This window comes from Eutrigla gurnardus (assembly GCF_963514095.1).
Source record: "Eutrigla gurnardus genome assembly, chromosome: 24".
NCBI lineage: Eukaryota > Metazoa > Chordata > Actinopteri > Perciformes > Triglidae > Eutrigla > Eutrigla gurnardus.
Window position 1 is genome coordinate 11,045,526 of NC_139935.1, and position 16,174 is coordinate 11,061,699.

General features: G+C 44.5%; 3 protein-coding genes across 3 annotated transcripts; all 3 read left to right on the forward strand.

Moving 5' to 3' along the window:
- The first annotated feature begins 1,417 nt into the window (after positions 1-1,417).
- LOC311010099 (claudin-10-like) lies at positions 1,418-5,870 on the forward strand. The gene is made up of 5 exons (XM_084004605.1): positions 1,418-1,755; positions 2,789-2,950; positions 3,113-3,194; positions 3,286-3,390; positions 4,548-5,870. Exons 1-5 carry the CDS (start codon positions 1,536-1,538, stop codon positions 4,678-4,680), a joined length of 702 nt encoding a protein of 233 aa, XP_083860731.1. The 5' UTR covers positions 1,418-1,535; the 3' UTR covers positions 4,681-5,870.
- A 2,343-nt stretch (positions 5,871-8,213) lies between these two features.
- LOC311010062 (uncharacterized protein) lies at positions 8,214-12,366 on the forward strand. Its single transcript, XM_084004543.1, has 11 exons — positions 8,214-8,538; positions 8,625-8,786; positions 9,008-9,089; positions 9,162-9,275; positions 9,576-9,929; positions 10,155-10,331; positions 11,013-11,152; positions 11,225-11,386; positions 11,464-11,551; positions 11,629-11,733; positions 11,829-12,366. Exons 1-11 carry the CDS (start codon positions 8,307-8,309, stop codon positions 11,941-11,943), a joined length of 1,731 nt encoding a protein of 576 aa, XP_083860669.1. The 5' UTR covers positions 8,214-8,306; the 3' UTR covers positions 11,944-12,366.
- Positions 12,367-12,677: 311 nt separating this feature from the next.
- On the forward strand, positions 12,678-14,721 carry LOC311009869 (claudin-10-like). Its single transcript, XM_084004300.1, has 5 exons — positions 12,678-13,180; positions 13,329-13,490; positions 13,576-13,657; positions 13,733-13,840; positions 13,925-14,721. Exons 1-5 carry the CDS (start codon positions 12,949-12,951, stop codon positions 14,109-14,111), a joined length of 771 nt encoding a protein of 256 aa, XP_083860426.1. The 5' UTR covers positions 12,678-12,948; the 3' UTR covers positions 14,112-14,721.
- The last annotated feature ends 1,453 nt before the right edge of the window (positions 14,722-16,174 follow it).

The window sequence follows — 16,174 nt, forward strand, 5'->3', positions numbered from 1 at the left end:
CTACGTAGCCATATAGTCCTCTACATAGACCTCTACATAGTCCTCTATAGAACATATATAGTAGTGAATGAGTGAGTGGTATCAGACATTGAACCACCATGCTAGTAGATCTGTGAGACCGGGCCCAATGCTACCATGCTAACGCTAAACAGTCCCGTACTAGGTTAGAACTGCCGGCCCTGACGTTCAGTTTGATGATGATGATGATGATGACCGCCGAGCACACGCACGGCTCTCTAACCTGGTTAAAGCCATCATTAAGCCTCTTCTTCCATCTTCTACTTGGATACCTAACTCCGTTTTTATCACATGTCTGCTTTTACTAACCACACAGCAGCGTTTATCCATGGAAAACAATGCCTGTGCAAATTAGAGGATCTTTGTCAGATGCAGCTGCCCTCATGTTTTTGCATGCAACGGGTTTTTCTCATCTTAGCTATTGCACCACCAGCTGGTCTACGTCGGGCTCTACTCTCCTTAAACCAGTAGAGCTTCTGTACAAAACGGCACTTAAAACTCGTACCATCATTGCAACATCTTAGAGAAATATAATCTACTGAGTTTTGATCATTTCTGTAAATTCTCCTCTAATGTGCTTGTTTTATAAAGTACTCTCTCTCCCTCTGCAAGAGTTTATTAAATATCTATTAAAGGTAGTGCATTATGGAATACAATACCACCAACTATAAGGGAATGTCACTTTCACGAGCCACGCTAACCAAACATGCAACCACCTCTAAACATACTGATGAATTGTCCTGTTTTTTCTGTTTTTTGCTGTTTTGTATAGCTAGTTTTACTATGTATATCTTCTGTTCTTTTTACATCAACCTGCCTAATTTGGACTACAGATGGAAATCAGCCCCTGGGCTATAATCTGGCACATTTACGTGTACTTTTGTATATGTTCATCAATGTGCATTGTCCTGAAATAATATTTAAAAAAAGAAAAAGTTGAACTAGAAGCAGGGAACTGAGGAAATGCCGCTCCCGATAGCTTGAAGCATTCTTTCTACCACTGGTTGGAGCTATAACGCTGCAAAACCAGTATGGACTTCCATCCTAACCGGCTGCACTGCCTTTATTTGGTGCCGCTGCTACAATGAGGACTTGGAATAGTGGGTCTCTAAGTTCTGGCGCAGCATCGTGATAAGAATCCAAATTGAATGGAGATGAAAAAGGACACAAAAAGCACGTCAGTCAGTCTCTCCTCTCTCTGCTCCTCATCACCTCCCTTCTCTGTCAGAGACTTTTCAGATCCTTTCAATTAAAGACTTCCTCCTCCCGCAGATCCCCTTGCAGAGCCTATGCACACTGTGTGGAGTGATGACCAGCGCGTGCACCCCCCTCCTCCACACAAACTGGATATACAGCAACCGATTGTGATGTGCACTTTAAACCTCGTGGTTGTCGGGCGTAGATGCTTTGGCGGGTGGAGGAGCAGCAGAGCTCTGCTGAACAGCCGACGCTGACGCACCTGTCCTGGGCCGACCCCGCCAGAAGGATCTCCGTCTCCGGACCCCCCGAGCCACGAAATGGCCAACATGGCAACAGAGATCGCTGCGTTCGTCCTCACCATCTCGGGGTGGATCCTGGTGTCGTCCACCCTGCCGACGGACTACTGGAAGGTGTCCTCTGTGGACGGGACGGTCATCACCACGGCGACCTTCTGGTCCAACCTTTGGAAAACGTGTGTGACGGATTCCACCGGTGTGTCCAACTGCAAGGACTTCCCTTCGATGCTGGCTCTGGATGGTGAGTGAGATCCATCTACACTGACACTAAAACCACCTGTTGTGTTTGGATCAATGACCACCATTGTAAACAAACGCATTTGGAACTCGATATTTCCTTTTCTGACTCGGTCTTTGGGCCACAAGCGACCACAACATTTAAAGTTAAAGGCCACGAGAGGCTTATTTCACTGAATGGGCTCCTAAAGTGTCCGAATGAGGCAATCTGAGAAAGTCATCCAGTCATACGGAGGTCACTTCCCAGAAAAGGAAAGATGTTGCTTGGCGATCTCATTCTCATGTCTTGACGCAATTTGAAACCATTTTTCTTATGAAACACTACATTCTCTCACCTCCACTGGACTAAAATAACTTTAGACCTGCAGTAACTATCTTTTTTTTGGCCACTTGGTGGCAGCAGAAACAAGCTGAACACACCATCGCCATTTTATTACGTTTTAAAGGTGGAGAAATCCTCATAACATACCGAACGCAATAAATATGTTAAATGACATTTAACAGTAAAGCGCAAAGGAATTTACACTAAAGACGCCTTACTACTGCCCTCTGGTGGTGTGGTTGCAGTAATGTCTCTGGTGTTGCTGCTCCACCATCAAAAATTAAACTGTAAAAACCCCGTCCAAACTAAAACGCCGGGCCGGAGCTAAACAATTGGACGTCCTGATTGCTCTCTGCCGATCTCGAGCACTCGTTTGGCGTTCTGGGGGAGGGGCTTTCAACAGAGATCAGAACAAAGGGGGCGGGGCTTTTTCAGTTCGGCGATGCGTTCAAAGTCAAAGTTCCTGTCGTTTTTCCAAATGACCTACTCTGCCTTTAAGTTGACATGGCTAATGTGTGTTAGCTTAGTTTGGGCTTTTTCAAATTTGGGGTTGATATGGATTAAACAAACAAGCTAACATGTGTTGGTGAACCAAACAGGAGTCTGGCTATCTTTTTCCTTCATGCTAAGCTAAGCTAACCAGCCTACAGACATGAGAGCCGAATCAATCGACACATTGAATCACGCTTCCCTCTTCTCCGTCTCTCTCATGAAGCCTACATCCAGGTGTGTCGGGGTCTGATGATCGCCGCCGTGTGTCTGGGTTTCTTCGCCGCCATCTTGGCCTTGGTGGGAATGAAGTGCACGAGAATCGGGGGCTCGGAGACCACCAAGGCTCGTCTGACCGTCCTCGCGGGCTTCCACTTCATCCTCAGCGGTATAACCCATGGTGCACATCTGTCCCCGTGTCTGGATTTATGGGGAATTAAGTTGTTGAACATTGGGTGAAACTACTGTTCAAGCGAATCACATCATCAGCTCTTTCTGCTTTGATTTCAGTCCGAAATTCAAGTAGAAATCCTCTTAATTCTCTCCGCAGGCCTCTGCTGCATGACTGCATGCTCCATATATGCCCACAGGATCACAACAGATTTCTTTGACCCCCTCTTTGTTGCCCAGAAGTAAGTATCCAGGATTAAAACAAGGGATCAAAACCACATTCAGATGAAAGGGAGTCCAGTGGTGAATGTCTTCTTTTCTTTCTTCAACCAGGTTCGAGCTGGGAGCGGCTCTCTTCATCGGCTGGGCTGGATCTGTGCTGTGTGTCCTGGGAGGACTTGTCTTCTGTCTCTCCCTGTCTGGGGGCTTCAGTATCAGGCAAGCTGCTCGCGTTTTTTCCCAGCATGCCGCACGGTAACAATGCGATCCCACATCTGTCATCGGCCAAAAGGGTTTGGAGGAAATCTGATTTACTCTAAATCGCTAACTCAATCATGCTATTTAAATAATGACTTTAACTGCAACGGAGAGACGGCTGCAGTCAAAAACATGCAGTATTTTCTCTCAACATCTTGTCTCATAATTGCTGAACCTACAGGGCAGATTGTATGATCGTCATTTTGATTAGTAATGCAGCCGTTGATGGCTGAATGTTTCCTTTGTTACAGTTGAGTAAGAAGAAGTGAAAGTCACCTTGACCGAGGGCACCTATAGGCAAAGAATGCTAACTTTCTCTTTTGGCTAATATGCAACAATTTACTAAAAAAACGAAATAATCAATTCAATCAGACACAGAGAGAGCAGGCAGGCCACAGCAGGATCAAGCGGGCATTCACTCCAAATCTGGCACCATCATGCCGGTTTTGGTGAGGAGGCGAATGTGTGTTTATTTGTGCTTTAGATTGCAACCGGTGTGAAACAGTCTAAAAAAATAACATGGTATTCTTACAATCTGCGCCTTTGTTCTTGCTAACGCCAGTCTTCTCATTCACTCTCTAGCTTGTGAACAAATGTTAGCATGCTAACCCGCTAAACTAAAGCTCCTTTGACACATGAAGTCCCTACCTGAAATGTTCTGCGACATTTCCTGCACAGGCCTGATAGCGTACTGTATTTAAATCTGCGACTTCTTTACTCATCTCACAAACATGTTGAATAATAAATACATTACAAAAACATTAGCACTGGACAAACACGAAAAATAATACAAATTCATCTTAATTCATGTTCCTGAATATAGCGCATGCGTGAATAGTGGAAATCGCTAGCAGTGGCCAAAAAGATAATCCAGTAATTTAGTGCGAAAGGGTGCGGCAGACATTACACATTAAAATTCAATGTATAAGCATTGTCATGTTAGCATTTAGCTGTGCCTTACAGAGCTGCTAGCATGGCTTTTCTATTGTGGAATAGGAAGCAAGAAAGCTAAGGATGGAAGATTTAAATCAAATCAATAATTATTACTACTTGAAGATAAGTCTCCTCTATGTTTTCTTCTACTTATGGTTTACTTTCTCACCCTTGTCTAATTGCAGAGCCGAGTATTCGTACGCTGGATCTGCACCTTTTGTGACAAGACGCAACAAGCACGGCGAGAGAGTGGGCGGTCTCTGTCGGGAACCGGCGGCGGCGCCGCCCCGGCAGTTTGGGAGGAACGCCTATGTGTGACATTGGACTTGCTGTGACATTACTGGATTGTGGAATTCACCCTTGTGGTCACCAGAAACCGTTTCACCAGCAAAAGCAAAGGATACCGTTCCCTTTTATGAACTCCCGTGCCTCAACTCCAAGAAAACAACGGCTGTAGAGTGTACTTCAAGTGTCAGTTCAGTTTACATATTCTATGTGTTTTAAGTGACTTTAAATGTGGCTACTTTTTTGAGACGTTTCTGTCAATGGCGGTATGTAAAAGCTGGATGTTCTTTTGGGGCAGGAAATTTGATTTGGCACAAAACCGCGTTCAAACTCTCCGGTCACCTTCAACAAGCTGGCCTTTTCCCGTCGGTCTCACATAGACCAGGGATATATTAAATCACTGTTTTATCAATCTTGGGTCAGAAGCCAATTGGACGTCAATATTAAAGTTTTTTCAAACATTGTTTTCCCATTAAAACGAGACGACGTCCCACAGAAAAGTTCTTTGAATAAGATGGAATTAACATAATTCAAATCCGAGACAACTACACAGATATGGAAGCTACAAAATGATGTAAATGTCACCAAATGTTATTATAACGAAAAGTAGCTTACAGATATGAACAAATAGATCACTTTTTAGTCATTCCTGTCGCTTTAAGGAAACAGACAACGCTAGAGAGATGGTCACATGATGTTTTCTTGGTCTAGACTGATCTGACCCCCAAGGGTCACTAGGTCACATCTGAGCCCAGAGATGGCCGTGCAGAGCAGGAGGCCCGACCGGAGGTTTCCCCTCATATCAGCCATCCATCTCCACCTAGGAATTATTATCAATAGGAACCCCAGGCTATGTTACGCAAAACCTCCTGGCCCAGAGGTTGGATACTTGAACCAGCTGGCAGAGCGGTACATCCGTAAACAAGTGTCAGGTGTCCTGACCTCGGCAACGCTCTCTGGTATAATGGTGGTATTGTGTTGTCTGATGTTTGCATCACACACCACTAATGTTGGACACCAAACTCTATTGTACGTTTTAAATTGCAACATGTGACCCGCTCACCTTTATCAAAATGTGTTTAAATATCTCAAATACAATACAGCAAATACTGAGAATAATGAGGTAATCCTGAAAGCATAATTTAAAAAAAAGTACTTCAATTCCGCCCAATCCTTTCTAAATGGTCTCTAGTACATCTTCTGTGTATTCTGAGGTTCTTTACTATGAATAAAATGGTGGAAGTTTCCTTCAATTTCACAATGTGTTCCTCTAAAACAACAATACTACAAGTACTACAACTTCTATTACTACTGCAATCAGTACAGCTAGTGAAACTAGTAATACTACAACTACCACGACAAGTACTTCAACTTCTATCACTACTGCCATCAGGACAGCTAGTGCAACCAGTAATACTACAACTAACACTATAAGTACTTCAACTTCTATTACTACTGCAATCAGTACAGCTAGTGAAACTAGTAATACTACAACTAACACTATAAGTACTACAACTTCTATTACTACTGCAATCAGTACAGCTAGTGAAACTAGTAATACTACAACTACCACGACAAGTACTTCAACTTCTATCACTACTGCCATCAGTACAGCTAGTGCAACCAGTAATACTACAACTAACACTATAAGTACTACAACTTCTATTACTACTGCAATCAGTACAGCTAGTGAAACTAGTAATACTACAACTACCAATGAAAGTACTTTGAGTACATGATGATGACCCAGGTAGTAAGTGAGTAAATTATTCATACTTATACTCTAATCAGCTCCGAGGCCCCGCTGGCCTTGGAGCTAAATACTAGTGTCAGTGTGCCGACATGCTGATGTTTAGCAGGTATAATGCTCATAATATAATGTTGGTTACCGTGGCAACTTAATTAGCACTTCAAACACAATACGCTGAGGCCGAGGGAAAGGTCATTAGCTGTGCGGGTCATAAACTCAAGTAATGGATGAAGTGGTAATGATGGTGGAGCAGCAACACCACAGACATTACTGAAACCACACCACCAGAGGGCAGTAGTAAGGCGTCTTTCCTTTGAGCTTTACTGTACAGAGACCACAATAAGGGCTCCATGTATCTGCTACAGCTTCTTTAAAGGCCGCCCTGCACTTGTGAGTATTTTACACTGTAGTATTACTACTTATCCTTGAGTGGAGATCGGAGTACTTCCTTTCAGATGCACTTCATGCCTCTTTCTTTTCTCTCCCCTGTGACTACAGAGGAATATCTCAGACTTCATCATAAATCATACACAGACTCTCTCCCGGACAACCACACACACAGAGGGTTCACAGACTCGCGTCACATAAGCACGCCTTTGTTCACGCCAATTACAGCTAATTAAAGCCAAACACGTCGAGGCCACCCAGCAGCCCACCGACCAATAACTCAAAATAACTCATATATACTCATAAGCCGAGAGGACTCGGGCACAAAGAGGAGCTCTTTCATCCCGGCCGAACATTCATCACCCCCCCCTCACTCTCATTACCTCAGCTTGGACTAATGAGAACGGCACAAAGTCTTGGTGAAATGACCAATAACCGGCAGCTTAAAGCCCGAGGTCGCTGAGGTCACAACAGGAGCGGCTGTTTCAGAATTGATAATGTAAAGGTCACAGTCGCTTTGTTTGCGGTCAAATCTCAAACTATGTGTCAATCTAATGTTTATACGCTCAATTTAGAGCAAAGAAGGATCTTTTGATGACTCATCATTTACATTACAACGTTTTAAGTACAATGTAAATACGGGGCAACACTCGCTCATCCTTTATGGTCACTACCGTTCCCTCTGGTTGCAAAAACTCCAAGATGGTGAGAAAGCCTGCGTTACCAGCTGGAGGGTTCATGAAAGACGCTAGTGAATTGCATAGTGGGAAATGTAGGATCCAAAGTTTTTGGAGCTTGACCTCAAGACTACGGACTGAAAGTCTTGGTATGCTTTCAATTTGATTTTTGATTTTATTTTGAGTCATCCGATTTTATGGAAGTACAGAATTGATAGTTTAATTAAGCATTTAATCATAATCATATGGTCACTTGTTTAAAACGGATTTTTTTGTTTTTAAAGCTTTTTAATTGCATTTATCTCCTGGTATTAATTTCTTTGGATGCTCATTTTACTGTGAAGCACTATGTTACCTGTAAAAGATGCTATATCACATTAACGTATTATTATTATATTCCTTTGTTTCACTATGGCGATAGGATAGGTGTTAACTAAACTTTTTTTTTTTAAAGAAAGTGAAACCATTACACACTATAATATATGCAGTGATGCTGTAAACAGCTCTTTGAAACGGTGCATGCACATGCGGGAAAGTGTGATCCTTTCTGGAAATTGGAGATGAATGCTGAGGTGAGCACTCTCACCCCAGACTCACCTGTGGCCCTGGGAACCTGAGCGAGCGTCCTCTCTCACCCACATGTAAAGCAACGCCACACCCCTAACCCGTACTCGTACCCCGCCTTCTTTTGTCTGAGACGAGCCGCCGAGTCGGACGCCGCTTCCACATCCATCTGAACATGTCTCCTGCGGGTGAAGACAAAACAAAAGTTTGGATCGTGGACTAGAATTGGACGCTTCCTTGGTTCGGAAATCTAGAGAGATCCACTCACGTCAAGTCCGGAGATGAAGATCCGCGTGGTCCAGATTTGGGGTTTCTTGATGTCCGTTTTGGGCTGGATCTTCGTGGCCTGCACCATGGCCATGGAGGGCTGGAAGATCACCTCCATTGGGGGCATGGGGGGCTCCTCCATCATCAAGGTGGCCTGGTACTGGTCCAGCCTGTGGAGATCCTGTTTCACGGACTCGACTGCCGTCTCCAACTGCTACGACTACCCCATGCTGTGGTCTGTGGATGGTAGGTAACGCATGTTAAAAAGCCTGGCTGACAAAATCTTGACCCTCATGAATGTCTGTTTTTACCGCTTCCCTGCGGGACTCCAGGCCACGTCCAGGTGGTGCGGGGCCTTCTCATGGCGGCGCTCACCCTGGGCATGCTGGGCTTTGTGCTCAGTCTGCTCGGCATGGAGTGCACCTTCATCGGAGGGAAAGACCGGTCGAAGTACAAGAAGATCTACGTCGGAGGATGGTGCCACGTAACCAGCGGTAACGCCACGTTGTCATTTATCATCATATCCTGTCACGAAAATATAAAATAGAATATGACACTTGCTTCCATCTGCTACTACCGAGCAATTTCTACGAATAATATCATGACATCCATCCATGAATCAATCATGGCTACAGCTACAAAAACGCTTTTTTCAGTTTTATTTGAATATTTCTGGGAAAATGATCCAGCAATTCTAAACTCTCTCTCTCTTCAGGTGTTCTGTCCTCATCTGGGTACGCCGTCTACGCTCAGTACGTCTCGGTAGAATACTTCAACCCCGAATTCGATGGACTCAAGTAAGTTAACAGGAACCCGACATGAAATAAATGCATATTAATCTCACAGGCTTTCTGCTCTAACGCCGACAGGTATGACCTCGGCACCCCCATGTTCCTCGGCTGGGTGGGCTCGGCCTTTCACATGACCGGCGGCTTCTTCTACATGTGGTCAGTGTGCACGCCGCTCTTCGGAGGAGAGGCCACGTGAGTGGAGGGGAGGTGGACACAGAACTCAAGTGGGATGACTCATTCCTCGAAATACGGGGAGGCCGCGTTGGTTTTAAAAGGAGGAAGTGTGTAAAGGTCACATGGTGTAATATAAACCATAAAGGCGTAAACAAGCAGGAGGTCTGATGTTTCACAGCTTTTCATGGTTAAATAGGTAAAGAGGAAGAAGGGGGTGGGATTAAAATTCTGTAAGACTGTCGTGGTTTGATCTAAATTCTAAGTAGCACAAAAGCATGAACAGATTTTAAATAAGAGGGTGTTGGTGTCTCTCTGCAGGGTAATCACCATCAAGGCTCTCCCAGACCCGGAGCAAAACAAGTCCACCACAGCTCTGTCCACGGTGTCCGAGATCACCTCCAAGACCAAGGTGTCCTCCGTCTCCGAGCTGTCGTCCGGGTCCGAGCGCTCAGACGTGTCCGACATTTCCTCCAGATCCGGACGCACGGCCAAGTCGGGCCGCTCGTCCAAGATCGGGCGGACCACCGGGTCCGCGGGGTCGGGATCAGAGTCCGCCGTCTCCTCCAGGTCCAGCGTGTCCACTCTGTCCGAGTCGAGGAGCGGCGGCAGCGGCGGGACCGCGTCATCGCTGTCGGGCAGCTCAGGGAGCGAGACGACGCCGTTCATCAAAAACACTTTCATCTAAATAAACGTGATACACAAATACGAATCAACGGGATGACCTTTTATGTATGGTTTCTCTGTGTTGTTTTTCCCAACTGAACTGTGAAGGAACAGGTTATTCAAGTCTGGTTGACAGTAAACAGTGTCTGTTATTCAAACACACAAGCTAGTCCCTGTACGTGGACTAGATCCGATCTCTCTTGGTCTTTTATTGTCTTGAATTATTGGTGGACTATGTTCTTTACAAGGTAGGAAGCCGTCACTGGCTCTACTTTTCATCATCTACATCCCGGTCTGCTATACTCACCAGACTGAGGGGATGTGCAGGACTCTGGCTCAGATCCTGGGCCTGCTGCTGTGCATCCTGGGCTGGGGCTTTGTGGGCTGCACCCTGGCTATGGACCACTGGAGGTAGGGAAATACGAGTTAGAACAGACATATGTACAAATGTAAGACTATTGAAAAAGGTATGTCTGTTTTAAGTTGGAAATAAATAAAGGTTTATAGCAATTGATGAGAGGATACATTACATACAGGTAGCCGCTTGACATTAAGGGCTTTAAAAGGTTAAAAAAATTGAAGACAAAAATAGATTTAAATGTGAAATCAAATAAGAGCAGCACAGATTTTACACTGAGCTCAATTTGGAGGTGTGGAGTTTGAAAGTCGAGAGGTTGTTGAGAAGGCAGGGAGGGAGGGTCTAATGAAAGATGCTTTTGAGTTGCATTGTGGGAAATGTAGTGTTTTAACATATACAAACACATATATAAGCATATGGACACAAAAACATGTCTTAATTCAAAACAAACCAGCTAATGTATATTTCTGTTATCGTGTATTCTTTATCATTTATATATGTTTATTAAATGTTCCCAATGGATGAATAAAGTACATCATCTATATGGCTGCTTCAATCTTTCATTATTGTGAGTGGTCCAACTATGGAAGTGCACTACTAAATCAGTGGACCTACTCACACAACACATTGTTGTAATCTTCTTGATATGCTGACGATGCCTTGCTCGTGGGCCACAAAGATCTGGCGAAATGAAATTGGAGTTGTGGTTTTGTTTTCTACTTTGCTTCATGGAGGGTGGCCCAGGTGGAGGGTCAGGGGGGCTCGTCTGTGGTGGTGACAGCGTGGTACTGGTCTAACCTGTGGAAGGACTGCTATGAAGACTCCACCTCTCTGGTGAACTGTGTGGACTTCCGGGTGCTGTGGGCGGTGAAAAGTGGGTATAACAATCCCAGATTTCCTTTGAGGACACAGAATCAATATTAAGGGTGTGTTTGTGTGTCGCCAGCACACATCCAGACGGCCCGGGGGCTCCTGATCGCCGGCTTGTGCCTCGGCTTCGTGGCCACGGTGCTCACGTCCCTCGGCATGGAGTGCACGCGCATCGGCGGGGACCGCAGGAGCAAGGACAGGACGCTGGTGGTGGCGGCGGCCTTCCATCTGGTCGGCTGTGAGTCAACCCGTTTAAGCATCAGCTCCTCTTGTCGGTGTCGTTTCCCACGTGTCATCGGCTTTTCCCTCATGCAGGCGCGGCAGACGTGGCTGCTTATTGTTTATACATAAACAGAGTGGTCGCCGCCTTTTTACACAGCAACGCAGATCCGTCCAAAATGAGGTAATGTGTGGCCTTTGGATCCTCAACAGGGAGTTAGAGCACATATATTAAGATGATTTGAACCGCTTCCCCCTCAGCTATGAGATCGGAGCCCCCCTATACGTTGGCCCGGTGGGGAGTCTCCTCATTCTACTTGGCAGTACACTTCACTGTGCAACTGCATGCCGATTTAACCCAAAAAGGTTTGTTGACATCACTTCAACTTCCTATAAAAAGGCCTGTAGATTTGAAGCTGTAAAAGTACCAGGAACTCACCAATTGTATACTTTCTCTGCAGCAGACATCCCGTGGTAACCTTGATCAGAGAAAAAGGAGGAGAAAACATACGAAGACCATCAAAAAGGCCCACAATCTTCCCTCCATACAAGATGGCTTCGGTGGTGGTTGTGTAACGCTACGGACTCGTTTAAATCGTCACAGAATCACGGTCGGAACGACGACTTCAGTGAAGAGCTGCATGAGGATTCAATCAATAATAATAAATACAAAATTGAAATTGTCTTTTTTTTTTCAACAATATGTTTCGAGAGAAGTTTTTCATCCTTTTTTGTATCAAAAAAATCAGATGACAAATAAGATTATCATTACGTCCCCCTGCATAAATAAATATAAAAAATAAATATTTTTGGATCCTGTATTTTCTTCAAATAAAACAGGCTAGAAAGCTAGATGCCCATCCTAAAATATGCAGTTTGCAGAGCAGTGGACAGACACAGAGATGCACACTCACTCACGGATGCACATATTGTCCTGGCAGTTACAAATAATGTCATTATTTAATAATTGTTTTGTCTTTAAGAAACCATCACACTTAAAGAGAATTTAATTTGTAAGCACCAGTTTATCCTTATAATTATATATAATTAGACACTACATGTTATCTGTTTTATAGGATGCACACTTTCCCTAAAAATCACAAATTCTGAGAATTCTGTACCCTCTGTCATCTGTTTATACAAAAATAAACAAGAAAAATGAATGTTTTCCTCCTGTGATTTGCAAAGTTTACACCATTTTTTTAGTTTAATGTTAATTGTCTTTGTCATACAGAACCCATACAACATATAAATCATGAAATATCTCCCTATTTTGCATGTGCTTATTGGTCATCCACATATACAAAGAACAAAGGATTGCTGCTTCAATCGATTTGAGGACAGAAAAGAAGAAAACGTATTTGAAGAAAGAACATAATAACCTGTTGAGCAAGTTTAACAAAACTGGGAACGTGACGGATGCTTACGAGGCAAAACCGCCGAAAAGATAAGACGACAACACCCACACATGAGCAACGCCACACAGGGAGAAGTGAGTCCCGGTTCCCACGCTGAGACCTTCTACCGACTCTGTATTCAACACATCCAGACAGTCGGAGTCCTCGAGGACCGGCACTCACCATGAATTTCCGGACGGTGGTGATGTACCTGGAGATCGGCTGCTTCGTGTCCTGCCTGTGCGGCTGGGTCCTGGTGTGCTCCACGCTCCCCACCGAGTACTGGACTTTCTCCGAGGTGGGCAGCATCGTGCTCACCACCTCCAACTACTACTCCAACCTGTGGAGGGACTGCATCTCGGACACCACGGGGGTCTCCGACTGCAAGGATTACCCCTCCATGCTGGCCCTGCCTGGTAGGCGCACTTCAGAACAACATGCTTTTCATTTTTTATTACATTTAAGATTAAGGTTTAGGATGGGGGAGAAAGAAACTTCTTTATTTCAAAATAAGACACTAAATAAGAATGTATAGAAAAAGTAGTTCCCCCTGCTTCCTTTCAGTGTACCTCCACGGCTGCAGAGCGCTCGCCATCATCGCCGTCATCACCGGGTTCTTCGGCGGCGTCCTCACGCTCGTGGGGATGAAGTGCACGAAGATAGGCGGATCGGAGATCGCCAACGCCAGGGTGACCTTTGCCGGCGGCGTGACCTACCTACTTTCCGGTAAAGAGCGGCGTGTGCTTAGATGTGTTTAATGCCTGTGAATGTTGTGTGCTCAGGATGATTAGAAGGTGTTTTTCCCTGTTAGGACTCAGTGCCATGGTCACCTACTCGTGGTGGGCCAACAAAGTCGTAACAGAGTTCTTGGACCCCCATTTCAGGGCACAGAAGTGAGTACTAGTGAAGCAGTGTGATGGATTGAAATACGGCTGAAACAGTGACCCGTAACTCTTGATGTACCTCAGATTTGAACTTGGAGCGGCCCTTTTCGTTGGCTGGGGAGGCTCCGTCCTCCTCCTGGCTGGAGGGACCGTGATGACTTACTTCTCTGGAAAAGAAGGCATCCCGTCAAGGTAAACACAGCCTGTAATGAGCATCAAAGCCGAAGAACTGCAAGAGAAGATACATAACATCCTGGTTCTGTTATACGCCAACAGTTCTCCAGCAAAGCCTCGGAGGCCAGCCACTTACGCCACGGCCCGGACCAGGAGGACCTACATGCTGCCGGGCACGTCGTCCAGAGTGACCCTGGGGCCGCCCCTGTTCTACGAGGGCAGGAAGAGCCGGGCGACCAGGACCACAACGAGGACCAGCGGGACCCTCAACAGGGACAGCTTCGTCTGAGCTGACGAAAGGGACTTGAGAGACCTCAGAAGGGAATGGTTTGACTGAGAATGAGATGACAACCGTGTGGCCAGCATTTTGGTTGCCTTAGCATAGCATAAATACAAGCAGAGGGTAACCCACCTACACGAGGCTAAGCTAGCTGGCTTCATCTTTGTATCCCATGAGGGGGATCGATCTTCTCGTCTAACTCTGTAACAAAGCACACAAGCTTATTTCCCAAACTGTTCCTTTTATCATGTGACACATAGCTGGAAATGTGTTGTTACTAAAGCAAAGCTTGGTCATCCAGATCCTGTATAAACTCTGTTTTTGTATATATATATAGCCATTTTTTTTTGTCTTTCATCAGGGAGCATCCACTTCCTGTTGACCCTATTGATTCCTTCCTGTCTGCTTTGTTCTTGTGATACGACTTAGTATTTGTTTACAAATGTGTTGAAAATGAAGATTTACCCATCTTTGTTCTTGCCTGCATCAGCGTTTTTTCTGGAGTTAAACCCTACATTGATCAGCCGTGTGACTTACTGGAGACACTACTTTAACTGCTGCACCTGAACTTCTTCCGAGTCGCCAGAAGATGGCACTCAAACTCAGACAGGCAATTAAAACAAATGGTAACATGGTTTTGTATAGTTAGTACCTTTGGTTATAACTCAAATAATTTATGATGTAAAAGAACATAAAAACACACAATAAAATGACAGTGAGATATCAGAGTTACACTGACGTGATCATCTATTGTGGGTCTAACGGCCACATCTCTGGGACTCAGGAGCTCCAGCACTCGCCGCTCTCGCTTGACCATTGGCTCTGGATTTAAAAATGAAAATACTGAACCAAATATGGATTTACATTTGAACAGGATTAAAGAGACACATTGACAGCTCCACTACATATAGGTGCTTCATTTAATAGATGGTATTTTAATACACTTTATATTCACCATCAGTGACAACAAACACCAGTTGTTCCTGCAAGCAGCCTGTTTGGCCTCCCTCCTTATGTCTCCTTATGTCTCTCTCTCTCTCTCTCTCTCTCTCTCTCTCTCTCTCTCTCTCTCTCTCTCTCTCTCTCTCTCTCTCTCTCGCCTCAAATTCAAAACAACCATTTGCTGACAGTGTGCTTCAAATATGATATTTATTGACATTTGTATTGAAATAATTACATGAACACTAAATGACAACTTTATATCAGTGATCTGCATGGAAATAACAATAGCATATGCATATATATATATATATATATATATATATATATATATATATATATAAAGCATAATAACACAATAACACGTATATTATTAATGACTTTCACACATTTTTCATGCTTCATATCTTTAACTTGTTCCATGTAATGTCAAACATTGGCCAGCAGATGTCGCCATATTTAATTGGATCCAAACACTGAACGTTTCCACACATTGGGTGCAGTCGAATAGTCAAAAAATAAGGTCCTATCTCCTATTCCTTGACCTCTGGGGAAAACGTCACGGGGGGTGCAGTCGAATAGTCAAAAAATAAGGTCCTAACTCCTATTCCTATCTCCTATTCCTTGACCTCTGGGGAAAACGTCACGGGGTTAAGGAAAGGCGATAGGAGAACTCAAAAGGACTTAGGAATAGTCGACCGCGGTGTTCAGAGAATCCGACCGGACTTTCACTAAGCTACGTCATTATATCGCGGCCGCTGATGATTGACAGCTGATGATCGGCACCGGCGATTGACGTGCGTCTGCGCTGGAGAAACTACAATAATGGACTACAAAAAGCGCATCTTCCACTTCTCCACATGTTGGTTTTATAAACAGCTGGTTCACTGACCGGCTTCAGGTCCAGCAGCTCCTCCTTTCTGTTTGACCGGTTGCTGTATTTACATTTCATTTGTGGTTTTAGTTTCGTTTTTGTCAAACATTTGTAACATGATTGAAATAAATAAAAAAAAAACATTAAATTATTATCACTGTCCACACATTTATCATCACTATTCCAATTACTCTGTCTGCATGAAAGTCATTGTTAAATATGTAAATGCACCTATCGTTTGTTTTCATGAACGGCTGAG

Bases quoted from the DNA above. Each gene is read 5' to 3' on its own strand.
- LOC311010099 (XM_084004605.1), top strand. From the start codon at position 1,536: ATGGCCAACATGGCAACAGAGATCGCTGCGTTCGTCCTCACCATCTCG. The intron at 1,756-2,788 runs GTGAGTGAGATC...TCTCTCATGAAG, and splicing joins TTCGATGCTGGCTCTGGATG to CCTACATCCAGGTGTGTCGG. The intron at 3,195-3,285 runs GTAAGTATCCAG...TTCTTCAACCAG, and splicing joins CCCCTCTTTGTTGCCCAGAA to GTTCGAGCTGGGAGCGGCTC.
- LOC311010062 (XM_084004543.1), top strand. From the start codon at position 8,307: ATGAAGATCCGCGTGGTCCAGATTTGGGGTTTCTTGATGTCCGTTTTG. The intron at 10,332-11,012 runs GTAGGGAAATAC...TGCTTCATGGAG, and splicing joins CTGGCTATGGACCACTGGAG to GGTGGCCCAGGTGGAGGGTC. The intron at 11,153-11,224 runs GTGGGTATAACA...GTGTGTCGCCAG, and splicing joins GGTGCTGTGGGCGGTGAAAA to CACACATCCAGACGGCCCGG.
- LOC311009869 (XM_084004300.1), top strand. From the start codon at position 12,949: ATGAATTTCCGGACGGTGGTGATGTACCTGGAGATCGGCTGCTTCGTG. The intron at 13,181-13,328 runs GTAGGCGCACTT...GCTTCCTTTCAG, and splicing joins CTCCATGCTGGCCCTGCCTG to TGTACCTCCACGGCTGCAGA. The intron at 13,491-13,575 runs GTAAAGAGCGGC...TTTCCCTGTTAG, and splicing joins CGTGACCTACCTACTTTCCG to GACTCAGTGCCATGGTCACC.